The 13,923-nt window shown below is 43.7% G+C and overlaps 1 protein-coding gene across 2 annotated transcripts in view; it reads left to right on the plus strand.

Moving 5' to 3' along the window:
* Positions 1-1,831: 1,831 nt before the first annotated feature.
* Positions 1,832-13,923, plus strand: part of PSMD1 (proteasome 26S subunit, non-ATPase 1) — a 75,749-nt gene continuing 63,657 nt past the window's right edge. Inside the window, exons 1-9 of one of the 2 annotated variants that reach the window (XM_074834064.1) lie at positions 1,832-2,009; positions 4,481-4,524; positions 5,568-5,641; positions 5,882-6,051; positions 6,923-7,128; positions 8,414-8,557; positions 9,373-9,599; positions 11,012-11,072; positions 12,768-12,896. In XM_074834064.1, the coding sequence (XP_074690165.1) occupies positions 1,976-2,009; positions 4,481-4,524; positions 5,568-5,641; positions 5,882-6,051; positions 6,923-7,128; positions 8,414-8,557; positions 9,373-9,599; positions 11,012-11,072; positions 12,768-12,896 (1,089 nt within the window). In that variant the 5' untranslated portion in view covers positions 1,832-1,975. The remainder of the gene's footprint in view (positions 2,010-4,480; positions 4,525-5,567; positions 5,642-5,881; positions 6,052-6,922; positions 7,129-8,413; positions 8,558-9,372; positions 9,600-11,011; positions 11,073-12,767; positions 12,897-13,923) is intronic. The other variant, XM_074834065.1, reaches the window with a different exon arrangement.

Below are 13,923 nucleotides of genomic sequence, written 5' to 3' on the forward strand. Positions count from 1 at the left end.
AGATGAAAAGGTATCCTCCTGCTCTGTCCCTGGCGTGAGCTCATAGGTCTGCTGTGCAGTGGGTTCCCTCTGCTCGTCTTCACAGCAGAGCCCAGGTTGCTGGGCAGTTACGTACTTTCTCGATAAAGCCCTTGGTTAGGTGAGTCCCGTAGGACTTGAGTATGATCAGGTGAATCTTTATTTTCTTGCAGTATTTGGCCTTTGCCGCCTAGAATTTACCAGTGAAGAGATGGCCCAAGAGTACAGATTTGCAGTTAAACCTATCTTAGTGCTACAAATCCAATGGATTTATTTACTGGTAATTTTTAAGTAAACTATGCAAGTTTACCCTTGCAGAGAGACTTTTGTGGAAGTGGATAAACTGCCTGGGGTTTAGGAGGTGTGAGTGGGAATACATTTGACAAAAGTATTGTTTTCCTTTGTCTGAGGACTAAAAGTGACTTAAATTCTTTTTTTTTTTTTCACTAGCTAGGCATGCAAAGGTGCAGCAGATAGTTTCACATGTTTAATTGATTTAATAATTTAAGGGCACTGTTATCTTACGTGCTTGCTGTAAAGAATAAAGAAATTTAATTTCTGAATTGGAATGTGCTTCAGTTTGTTTTTTGTTTGCCATGGTGTTATCCTTAAAGTAGCATTATGCATGGTTTAACTGATACTTCTCTTGATTTAAATAAAAGGTCTATTGGGAGGGAATGGAAGTAACCCCAGTGTACGGTATCCAGAGGATCAGCAGAACTGGTCTGTGTGCAGCTCAGGTCGGCTGCGCACCTGTGGGCAGTGGCAAAGGCTGGAGATCTCAGCTGTCTGAGAAGAGCAGAGCTGACCCTCTCGGCGCCGTGGGTAGGACTCTGATAACTTTCATTAATAACATTCACTAACCGAGGCCATTAGGTTTCCTCGAGGAATTCAAGCCCTTCAGAAAGTATTTTTTCCTATTTAGTAGAAACAGGTAGAAATCAATGCTGCTGAAGTCTGGGCACTTTGATCTCTTGTGCAGCACAGTTGCTGTTGATCTGGTTTTTCCTTGGTGCAAATCCACCTGTCTGAATCTTCCATCTGTCTATACTGAAACCAAAATGATTTCATGCTCCTCCACAACCGGGGCACCTTCAGGTACGTGTATGTGTGGGAGATCTGGATGCTGCCCTGTGCCGCCAAGTGACGGGTGGGGAAAAGGATTTGGTGAGGGGCTGTTAGATTCATCTGTTTCCTCTGCTTCCCTTTTTAAGGGAGAAATGGGTTTGGGTGAGGCCTTTCCCCACAGCTACGAGGTACGTGAGAGGAGTCCGGGCCCGCAGCGGTGGCCTGCAAGAGGTGGTAAATCAATGGGACAAAATCCCCGATCCCTGCAATGCCGTGGGATTTGTCTGTGCCCCAAAAGATGCCACCCCGTTGCGGGCAGCCTGCACTGGCAGGGGCAGCTACCACCCGTGCAGTGCAGCCTGGCAGAAGGGAACAGCCGCCTGTCGGGGCACAGCGCAAACACGGGCATGTAGGGGGTCACCCGTGGGGGTCCCACAGCCCCCTTGTTGTTCCCAGGCAGTAGGGTGCAGGCAGGGGAGGGCTGCCTGCCCTCCCAGATGAGGAGGCGGCCCTGCGGGCCCGGTGTGGGGTCTGCGGAGTGTGCGGGGCTCCGTGGGGGGGGCGGAGGGGCGCGGGGCTGGACCGGCCCGTGCGGCGACTGAAAGCGGCGGGGAAGGTGCGAGGCCCCGGGGGGCAGAGCTGTCCCGCTCGCGCCTGGCTGTTTCTCCGCCGCCCCGTGCAGGCGATCGCCGCCGCCACCTTTCCCGGGAGCCGCGGGGTCCTGCCGGAAGGGGCCCTGCGCGGCACTTCCGGGCCGGGCGGCGGCGGAGCGGTAGCGGCGCGGCGCGGATCCCAGTCGGCGGTGGCACCACCGCCAGCACCACCGCACCTGGGCCGGAGCGGGCCGGACCGGACCCCACCTCCCTCCGCGGGCCGGGCGGGTGGCACCATGATCACCTCGGCCGGTGAGGGAGCGGCGCGAGGTAGCGTTGCCCGGCGGGGTTTCGCTGAGTCAGGGCCGTGACTGGGCACCGTCGCAGGCCGCGGGGGCGCCGGGCGCAGCGCTCCGTGGGGCCGCCCATCACGGGGCCCCCACCCACACCCCGGTCACCGCTGGACGGCAGCCGCCGTGCGCCTTGGCGGGAGCGGGAGGCCGCCCCGGTGCCCGGCGGCTCGCCACAACCGGCACGTTAAGCCTGAGCCGCGGAGGCGGAGGGGGGCTGCCCCCGGTGGCCGGCCGTGCCCTGAGGCGGCCTCCTGCCCGCCCCCGGGTGCTGCGGCTCCTGAGCGGGGCCGGCTCTCCGGCGGGCTCGGTGGGGACGCGCGGGAGGCAGAGGCGGCTGCCTGCGCGCCCGTCCCGGCGCCGCGTCCACCTGCTGCCGGTACTTTCTGAGGGCGGTCTGGTGGCTTTGCGAGCCCCCTGGCAAACACATCAGGTTGTTCACGTGCTGTGCTTGTGAACTGAAGATCTTCACCTGGTTAAAGCGAATAAGGCATAGGAGGTATAAAACGAGGGGCACTAGGGGTCTGTAGGAGGTACAGCAGGGAATGAGAAAGGGGGAAGAGGCAGAGTTGAACTTTGGCGGGGATCACAAGCACAAATGCCTTGCAGAGAAAAAGCCAGGCTAAAGAGTCCAGGCCAGTGAAGTGTAGGAGAAATTAGATATTAAACACTGTTTCTGGATCAACTGTGAACTTCATAGTGTAAGAAAACATGAGAAGTGTTTCCAAAAGTACTCAGGCCAGAAATTAATATATGATTTTGTGAGAGAAACAGTGCAGCAGACAATAGACGGCAAGTAGCTTTCTCTTTCTGAACCTTTCGCTTTATGTTTAAGTCTTGTTTTTATTGAGGAGAAGTAGGAATTAATTTCAGAGGGGTTTTAAAAAGGTCAAAATAGTACATGGAATAGGAGTGAGACTACTTCCTCCTATAGATCAGGTAAATGCGGGAGCTTTTTTTTAAAAAAAAAAAATCATACATTTGGAGTAGAGTTGCAGAAAACAGCTGGATAGAGCACTGTGGGGTGGGCTGCTGAACCTGTCTTTGTTGCCTAAGGGCCACCTCAGTGCTCCTTCAGTTGTTACTTACAGATGTGTACAGATGTAATTTTTTAAAAAAAATCTCTGATAATGGAGATTCTACAACCTCGTTAGGCAAAATGTGTTAACTGTCTTGCTGTCAGAAAACTTTTCTTATCCTCAAACCTCAATCTTTGAAGCTCCAAATGAAGCTTGGTGTTATTATTCTTGTTTGTATCTGACACAAAGATCAGATTATTCTCTTTCTGCTGGCAACTGCCCTGTACATGTATGAGCTCTGTACCCATCCCAAATTGCCATAGACTAACCAGTTACAGACCTCCAGTCAGCCTTCATAAGTCCCTGTTGCTAGACCTCTTTGTTCTTATTGCTCAGTTCTGAACACCCTGGTTTGCTCATAACTCTTAAAATATGGTGCCCAGCACTGGACACGGGTCTGGCTCAGGCGTGTCGGTGCCAAGCAGAGGGAAGGATTGCCTCATATATCTGCTAAGAAGTGCTCTCACTTACACATCTCAGTGTGAAGTTTGGGTTCTCTGTGTCCTGCTGCAGCTGTATGGTATTATTGATCATGTTTCATCTTAATCCACTGTACTATTCAGAGTCCTTTCTGTATGTGTACATTTTAGTTTTGACGTGCACACTCTCCTTTTAGATTTGTCAAGACCTTCTGAAAGCCCAGTTCAGCCCTCCAGTAGGTTTGCTGGCCTTTCCAATTTGATGTCTTGTATAGATTGATAACCTTTTAAAATCTAAATAACAGATGCAAGACTGAAAGCAGTGAATTGTGTTGAACTTTGGACAGATCCTATTCCAACTCTTTCACTTGAGTCCTTGCAATCTGGCAATGAAACCATCTATAAGCATTCTTTGGATTGAGCTCCCCAAATGACTGTGAACCTCTCTTTAAGTTATGTCAGTTAAACAGTATTTCTGTAGCTGTTTGTACAAATGTTCTGAGACGGTGTCAGGAGTCTTGCTGAAGCTGCAAAATATGATGTCTTCTCTTAGCCATAAGGCTTGTTTCCTTGGCGTGAAAAAAGTTAGGATGTTTGAATATGATCTTATTTATGCCTCTTGGGGAAGTGGGAAGTGACGTGCTAGAAAGCAGTCAGCAAACTAGTGATGGAGCTGGAAGTAAATCCCAGATTCTCGGAGTTCCTGTCTAATGTGTTTTCCTCCAAAAAGGATCATCTTTTATAAACAGTGTACCTTTCCAGTTATAAATTCTTAACCATTTTATATCATGTTTAATACAAACTTGAGTCTGATCTTTGAATTTTAACACTGAAGATTTTAAACCAGCAGTCCAGAGACAGCCTTCTTTCCTGTTCTGTTGGTTTTGAACTAAATAACATGTTCACTTTTGAAACAGAGAGAGTCCAAAACTAACTATGATCTTGTTTTGCAGCTGGAATTATCTCTCTTCTGGATGAAGAAGAGCCACAGCTCAAGGTAAGTGCTTATATCTGAGAGGAAATAACAGCAAACGCACTATGTTGAGAGCTTAAAATCAGAAACAAGTGGATCTCAATAATTAACGGTTGGACAGCAACAGGTGGGCCCCAAATCATAGCTAGCCTGAAAGCTGAAAGGAAGGGCTTAAATAATGTGATACCAGATGGCAAACTTCCTTGTTTTGAATATGCATAAAACTGGAGCTTCACATGCAGAGACCTCTATTCACCAAAGCTCCCAGCTCTCTGATGATAATGGGGCTTTGTTACTTAAAAGTGTTCCAGAGAGTGCGTTTTGACTATGTAAAATTCAAAGCTGAAGAACATCTTAAGTTTTTAGCATAATTTAAGTGATGTAAAACAAAATCACAGTTATAGTTTTCATTTGGAAAAAACAATCACAATAGTAGTAGGAGAAGAAAACAGCAACAGAAGCTTTACAGTCCACAAGGTATATGAATCCATAGGGCGACACCAAACACTTGAAGTGGTGGTGTGTTGTGATGATGCTTGCTAGTTACTTGTCAGTTAACCCCTTTTCGGAGGGCGCGGTGCATCTTGCAGTATTGGTAATGCCCTAAATATTTTACTTGGAAATGGACATAGGCGGTGATAGATCCAAGTGAGCCCTGCTTTTGCTCTGAACTGATTACAAATGGGCTGATTCCAGTCTGGATATTGTTTATGTGCTAAAGCACTGTGTCCGAATAAATAGAATAGGCTGGCACAGAGGTTGCCGCAAAGATTTTGAAAACTTTGTATTTTAAGTCATGTCACCTATCAGTCATTTTAGCCAGTCATTCATCACCGAGAGGCCATGGGAAGGAGCATCAGGGTTGTCTTACCTGTTAAATGAACAGCCCTTTATTTGCAAAAGACTTGCAAAGGTTAGTGAATGCTTGCAAAGATCTTTTAAAGTAGAATTTGCTGTTGAAATGGGTCAGTGTTTATGATACCAGTTTTAGGTGGTACTTCATTTTTACTGGGGAAAGGTAATAAATGTATTTTTTATGCAATATAACTTTTTACTATTTTTTGTAGGAGTTTGCTCTTCACAAGTTGAATGCTGTTGTCAATGACTTCTGGGCAGAAATCTCTGAGTCAGTGGACAAAATGTAAGAGAAGACACTTATTACTTCAGGGTGTGCACCTTAAAAAGAACATGAGATATGAAGTGGATGTAGTTCTGGTTGCTTGATACTGGCTAGTACAGCGTTATGTCTCAGAAAGCACAAATACAAGTGGATGTGGGGTTGGAGCTGTATTCCTAAAGATGCAAGTTTGATCAAGCTGTCATGTGGCCTTAAAGAGGAGTGAGCACACAGAGCTGATGCTTCTCTGTCTCTTCTTTGCAGTGAAGTTCTCTATGAAGATGAGGGCTTTCGGAGTCGGCAGTTTGCTGCTCTCATTGCTTCTAAAGTTTTTTACCACCTGGGAGCTTTTGAGGAATCGCTGAACTATGCCCTGGGAGCAGGTGACCTCTTCAATGTCAACGACAACTCGGAATATGTGGAGACTATCATTGGTAAACAACTGTTGCTGCAAAAGAAAAGCTTTTTTTATTGTCAAAACTACTGTAACTTTGAGATCTTACTTGGTTTAGCTGCTTTTCTCCGTATTCCTCTTCCTCTCCTTGTATTCATTTAAACTGATGCTGCAGCTAATTTTACACAGTTTATTTGTGCTTTCTTTTTCCTGCTTTGGGATTCTGTAATGGAACTGACTTAGGTGTTGTCATTTTTTTCCTATTCTTAACCCTTATTCTATTGTGAGTTCCTAATAGGAAGATTGCTTTGGTGGTTTATTGTCCTTTCTCTCATTTGTGTGCTAATGTTATTATCAATTTAAGCATAACTTTGGAAATAATTGGCTAATAAGTGTGGCTGCACACCTGACTGAGGGGTACAATTTTTTTTATCCACCCCTAACAAGATAGCAAGTCAGATGTTGAATGCATGTATAATTTGAATGTCTTTTAAAAGTCTCATCCGCTGGTAGCACTTATGTTGTACAGGATATGATGGACCAGGACTGGCTGTCAGTCTCCCTAGCTAGTACTTACAGTGGAGCTAGGAAGTCTCCTACTGCTGTTTCCTCATTTATTTAAAATATTGTGCCACTTGAACAAAGATCATGTCCTTGGTCCCATTTAAAAAATATCTACTTGGTTTCAGTGTTAAATCAAAGTTTGTTAGGAGAGAATATAAGTATCTTCCACTACCATCTATATATGACTACACAAATAGTTCTTGTGCCTCACATCTGTGTAGTTTCCCATATGCTGTATTTGCTGGTAGAATGTATGTATGCACATACTGGTCTCTTCATCTGTAAAAAAATGCAAACATCTAGAAACTTGACCTTTCCCCTCCTATATTTGTTCAATATCTTTTCAGCAAAATGTGTCGACCACTATACCAAGCAGTGTGTGGAGAACGCGGAGCTGCCAGAAGGGGAGAAGAAACCTGTCGACGGAAGGCTAGAAGGGATAGTGAACAAAATGTTCCAGCGGTGCTTGGATGACCACAAGTACAAGCAGGCCATTGGCATTGCTCTAGAGACACGCAGGCTGGACATCTTTGAGAAAACCATCCTTGAATCGGTATGTGCAAGAGGCAGGAGGTGCATGTAGCTAGTCTTCCAGGTATGGATCCAGAAGTGAAGTGCGAGATCCATGTTGCTGTGGAACTTGTCCTGTTTTGTATGAACAGAATAAAACATGAAACATGTTCATGGAAGGCAGAGCCATTTGGGGCTATCAAGTATAGAAACACCCCTACCTTTAAGACATCCCTGAGCTGCAAGTTGCTGGGAGAATATTCCCAGGAAGCTGGGTTGTGTGCCCACTTCTTAAGGTATTCTGTCAGCTACTAGCAGAGATATGATAGTGGCCTAGGCAGACCTTAGGTCTGGTGTAATGTAACAACAGCTCTTTTATGTTGTTGTGCCTGTCATCTGCTGTAATTCACTGGGGGAAGAGATCCTTAGGGCTAGGCAAGTGTTGGGTGTTTTTTTTTTTATGGCAGGCAAAACAAAAAAATCCAGTAACTGGGTGAGCTGCTCTAATTTTCAGTAAGTGGCTGTGTGCAGCCTCAGCCTGCTCTGACTGCCAGGCAGTACAGTCTGGCTTTAACATCTTTCGCTGAGGGTTTAAGGTAAGTCATGTCACCTAGTAATGGCAGTAAGAGAAGCATGCCTGTAGTCGTGTGCAGCAGCTCGGCGATTGTATGTAGTGTTGTTTTGCTGCAGTATCTCAATCATATGCCAGACGCATGGTTTAAATCCTTTAAATTTCATCACTTTTTGGTTTACAGCTTTCCTGTATTTTTGGATGTCTCCTTTTTCTGTATATGGAAATGATAATCATAAGGCATCCATCTTGCTTTGTTCTGTTTGCTGTCCTATGCATTTGCTAACTTAATTGGCCATTATAAATCCCTCATTTCAAATTACGTTTCTGAAGTCTAGTAACCAAATCTGTTTCTCAGTCTCTAGCAAGAAATAGGTGTGTTGGGGATCTTTTCTTGGTGCATGGTTTGTTTTGCTGACATTTAATGTTAGTGCAGTGAATTTCACTGCATCCAAGAATGATTATTCAAACAAGAAACATGAAGAAGGGGAAATAGGGATTGAACTTTTAAATGAATCTTTTGCATGTTTTATCTACTGAATTAAGTATTGGTCCTGTACATTTTTGGTAGTATTTCTTTAAACTGTGATATACCTGCATATGAGCTCTTCTGAGAATGGGAATGGAAACTGTGAAGGCTTATATGTGCGTGTCTTTTGCTCTGCTTTTTAAAATGAAAGGAGGTAGCTTTATTTTAATTTCTAAATCCTGCTTGTCAGTCAAAACCCAGACTTGATATCCCTGAATTTTATTTCAGAACGATGTTCCTGGGATGCTAGCCTACAGCTTGAAGCTCTGTATGTCTTTGATGCAGAATAAACAGTTCCGTAATAAAGTCTTGAGAGTTCTAGTTAAAATCTACATGAATCTGGAGAAACCAGACTTCATCAACGTGTGCCAGGTAAACTTCTTGGAGTGATGTTTAAAGATCAATCAAAAGTTACTCTTCTTTAGAAGTATTTGACTTGACATCAAGCTGATCTCTATTTTTCATTCAGTTAAATGTCTTTACCTGGTTGTGTGCTTCAAATACATATCAAAGTGAGATTAATGTGAAAGAGATGCAAACGTTTGGTCAATTTATAGAGAAACATGTTCCAAGGCAGTTTGGGGATGCAGGCAGCTGACAATATTTCAAGCCTATGTAGGGAATATCAGATGGTAGGTTCACAGCTTGGAGTTTTATTTATTCCTCCAAAGAACATTTACAGAGCTTTGTTTTTTAGTAAGTCATTGTCTGAAAGTGTTTAGACAACCAGTTATGAAGTTACTCAAATGTTCTCAGCCTTTGCCAGTCTTGGTATGCCATGCACATGTGACTCAGGAGTGTTATGCTTGTTCCATTTTAGCTGAGATGTCCCTACAAAATGACTGATGCTTCTTTAATGTCATTTGGAAATTTTTGTGTTTAGTGGGACAACATTGTCAGTTTCCACAGATAAAGCTGCAGAAATAGGAAGGCTTGAATGGTGTGTCTTGAATTTGTAACACTTGGTCTCGTTTTTAAACTGACCTGTGAAAAGTGTTCAAAGATTTCTATCTCCTATGAGAGACAGAGAATTTTTCTTTCTTTGACGGGGTGTTCTGTGAAAACAGCAGGTGAGGGAATGGGGAAAATGGAATGTGGCCTCGGGTAGTGTTGCTTTTTCATTCTGAAGTACATAATGTCTTCTGATTTTATTTTTTTTTTCTTCTTCTTTCCTTCCTCCCACTCAGTGCCTGATATTCCTAGATGACCCACAGGCTGTGAGTGACATCTTAGAAAAACTGGTGAAGGAAGATAACCTTCTCATGGCGTATCAAATTTGCTTTGATCTGTACGAAAGTGCCAGCCAGCAGTTCTTGTCTTCTGTGATCCAGAATCTCCGCACGGTTGGCACTCCTATTGCCTCCGTGCCTGGATCCACCAACACCGGCACTGTCCCTGGATTGGAGAAGGACAGGTGGGGAGACTGGCTTGAGAAGAGGTGTAATGGTTCGGTTACAGTCCTGCTCTGATGGAGCCTCCTGTTCTGTGTATGGCTGCCCATTACAAGCAAGAGTTACTCCCCTTCATTTAAGCAGGGTAATAGACAAGACATGCTATTTGCTCAGGGCAAAGTTGTATATTACCAGAATCCACTGCTCCTTGAAGGAATTCATTTTCCTTTGTGGTTGAGGTAAGCATGGTGCAGTTACTGCCACTCAGCTAATGACCAGTAATTCATTAAGCCATAGTGTGAATTGCTTGGGAACACTCTGATGTTGTGTGGTCTTTGCAGCAGCATGTAAAGCTAAGGAAGGGGAGAGTTCAAGCAAAAAGCTCATTGTAAGTATGCACAAGTTTAGTTTCACATCATAGCTTGTGGTCTGCTACCTTGTGGGAAGAGTGAGCACAGATGATACTGGAGTGTTACAAACCCTTTTGTACTTGCAGTTGAAAAGAGCTAGTTCAAATCTAGTCTGAGTTTTGTTAAAGTTGTGACATTTCAAACTTATTCGGTGGTCAGTGTCATTGGATCTTAGCTGCAGGAAGCTGCTGTTAAGAAAACCAAAGATTGCACTAACCATTCCATCTTCTTTATTTTTTCTTTTGATGGCTTACAGGTAATTGACATAGTTTTGTTTTAAACCTCAGTTTTTAGAGGATTGGCTGATCCATGCTAAGGCTGCTGCCCAGCTGGGGGACAGCGTGAAAAGTTTGTGCTCCATCTGCTCTTTTATCATGAGAGTGTCATGTCTGTACACAACCTGATCCCTGCACTATCTTTAGTGCATAGTGTGTGATGTGTGCCTACATCAAGGCTATGAGGAACTGGGTCTAAATGCTTTTGAATCAGTGATACGGGCATAGCAGGCATTCTCTTCTCTTCTTTCCCAGTGAAATAAAAGGAAGGGCGCAGAATAATTTGTAAGTCAGCCTGCAAAGCATTAGGACAAGGTGCTAACAACAGCTTAAGATGTTTAATTTCCATTTCAACACTCTAGCATTCATCCTAATAGTGATGAGCTCAGGGCTTCCGGGTGAGGATGTAATTATCCTTGCTGCCTTGTTTGTTGACCTTGTTTTCTCACCTGTCTCTGCCTGTTCATTCCCTACAACCATCTCTATTTTTGTTGTCTCTATAGACAGAATAAGAGGGTGGGATTTTCTGGGCCTTTGTCTTCAAACTCGCTGAAAACTGAATTGGGGAGATGTTTGCTTCTCAGCAGTGACCTCCAGATTGTCAGCCCTTCTCCTGTCAAAGTCCTGTTTGCAGTCATCATCTCCAAATCCCAGGCTACTATTTCAGGACAGTGTTCAGCCATAATTACAGTGCTTGACTAGTTATGAGTGATGAATTGGGTTGCATTTTTCATTTTTATTTTATTTCAGTGATGCTATGGAAGCAGAAGACAAACAAGGAAGCACTTGTGCCGGGAAGTCTGCAGAAATTGTGAGTGCCTTTTCCAAAAATGTCTTGCATAGTTTTTCTTAGGTGTTCTCTTTGCATCTCTGGGGTTGATAATTGGTTTGACTAATGAAGAATGGAATTCCACTTCTGTCTTGCTTGGAGACAGGGTGACAGATGATCTGTGAGGACCAAATACCTGACAGTCTGAAAGTCTCATAGTTCAGATACTGAAAGTTGGGGACGAGTGGGAAGTGGGTAGATTTTGTTGGGAATGACTGAGCCCCAAAAAAGGGGACAGAAGGGTCTGGCTCATGTGCTTGCTTTTTGTTGATACTGAGATCATTAACTCATTCCAGAAGAAAGGGCCTGAAATTTGACTGCTGCTGAGAACCTTAGCTGATGAATTAGCTTGATGGGTTTTTATTCCTTCTTCTGAAATGCAGCTGTAGTTCTGGCTGGATAGAACTGATGCTGTTCTGCAGGAGTGGCAGGAGGGCATGCTGACATAAGTAGTTTCTTTTGCTTGAAGGAGGAAATTGTTACCTCTGACTAGCATGGTGGCTGTGTTGCTGGGCCATCTGGTTAGAATTTTTTTGTTTAGTTTCTTTTCCCAAGTATTGAAGAAAGTGAGTTCACTTCTAACATGCACATACAATTGCATTTCAACATGTAGAATAGCTGATGCAATTCTGACACTTCTAATGCTGAGGACGGGAAATGCTACGAGAGGGGAAAGTAAAACCCAAGACAGGTTTTCTTTCTCTTTCCCCATGGTGCATGTTTGCAAGCTAGACTTGGGAATCTTTGAGAGATTCTTGCAGATCACTTAAAAATTAATCAAGGGCAAACAGAAGTGTTTTCTTGAAATTATATTCCGCAAGGAAAACAAAAGGGTTTGAGTTACTTGCCCCATCAAGGAACCTGTAAACAGTGTGTTTGTGCAGGACAGGTGTCTTGAATCAGTTTCTGCTGCATTGGCATTGCTGACTGTGCCAGGGAACAAGTACATAAAAATGATCTGTGCGGCCAGAAATATTCTTGAGCTTAATCTTCCACAATTCAGAATGCTGACTACAAAGAAATAATTGAGGGGATTAGTTTAAGGGCTGAACTACTCATACTTGGCTGGTCTCTGATCAGCTAACAATTTCAGTTACAAAGAGGTGCAGTGTACTTTTCATCCTGCTCAGAAAGGACTTCAGTTGGAACTTAATCTGTGGAGACTGTTCCATTGTGAGGAAGAAGGAGGCTTTCTCAAAGAGCTCTGGAAGATGAATGTATCAGAGATTCGTAGTTCTACTAGCCATTGTTCTAAATAGAGCAGGGTCGTGCAAAGTGTTGTGGCTCTGTGGTCCTCTCCATCAAAACTTCCAGAGAGATACAGGTTCACATTTATAAAAGTGGTTGCCTCTTGCAGGAGACTCCTTGTATCTGTAAGGCCAAACAGCAGCTTGCAGCACATCACATGTCACTCGTATTTTTTTGCTTTCAATGAAAGAATACATTTCTTTTCCGAGTCTCTTCTCCCACCTGTACTGTTGTGCACAAAGGCACTTGATTATCTGGGAGGTTTGGGCTTGTGCAGCAAGGGCAGAAACAACGTCCTTTTAGTCCTAAAACCTGATAGATTTGGAATATGGTGATGGGAACATACCAGAGTGGCTTCTCATGAACTGTATTTTAACAGAGCTGTAGTTGAGTTCTCATGTTTTTTCTTCTTTTTGCTTGTATGTGAAGAACCCAGAGCCTAAGGACCAGATCTCAAAAATGATTAAAATTTTAAGTGGGGAAATGGCCATTGAGTTACATCTGCAGTTTTTAATACGAAACAACAATACAGACCTCATGATCCTCAAAAACACAAAGGTAAGAGGCTTTGCTAGATATGGTTGTCTTGGATTCATCTGATTCATTCTGTGTTTGTTTTGACCATGTTGCTGTTATTTTACATCATCTTATGTTTTAGCAGGTCTCCCTGGGTTTTGAGGATACAAATCTGTGGTTTAGTCGTGATAAATTAACATCTAAAACTTGAACCTGTGAGGCTGAAGAAGAGCTGATTGTGCTCAAACAAGGCCATATAATCAGATTGTTTCAAATTACAGCTAGTATGACCTAATGACAGGCTGCTATTAGTGTGCTGATTTTTTTTCTTTTTCCGATTGGTTATAGAAACTAATCCTTTTCTCCCCACTTTTTTTTGGTGGGTTTGTTTTTCATCTGGTCAGTAAGATGGGCGAACTCACCCTCTTAGGTCCATGACTGATACATTGCAAATGCTGCTGATAGGGGAGGGAGTTAGCCAGGAGTGTAGGTTACAGTATGTTGGTACTTTGATTGAGGTGTTATGTGAGACCACACCTTCAGCTTGGCTAAAGAAATCCTGATATGTGCTCAGAGACTAGTATTTCCACATTGAAGACAAAACCAATCAGATACTGTAATGTAGGCAGTGCTAGTGAATTGAGTAACTGGTTTTGTTTTGGAAGGTGTTACTCAAGGGTGGGCAAATGAAAACTTACAGGTAAATTAGACTCTCTTAAGCTAAATGATTATTAGAAACAGTAGGAGAAGTTGTTTATTTGTGAAATGAAACACATGTCATCAGCAAAAATGGTAGGGGATGCTTGTCAGCAGGTTCATCTATTTCAGGAGGTACTTCAAATGTATCGGAAAATTTTTTCCATCTGCTGGTTAAGTGCTTGGGAGTGATCCTGCATAGTGTTCCAGGAATGGCTTGAAAATGTCAGCAGCACACATTGCAGTGCTCAGTTCTGGGAACCAGAAGCAGGGTTTCTCCAGTTAAGCTACAATTGAAGTAATCACATCTCTGACAGATACTCATAGAAAGGATTGGTTTGCACTGGAAAGATGGGTTGAGGATATATTAGAA

This window comes from Strix aluco, chromosome 9, assembly GCF_031877795.1.
Source record: "Strix aluco isolate bStrAlu1 chromosome 9, bStrAlu1.hap1, whole genome shotgun sequence".
NCBI lineage: Eukaryota > Metazoa > Chordata > Aves > Strigiformes > Strigidae > Strix > Strix aluco.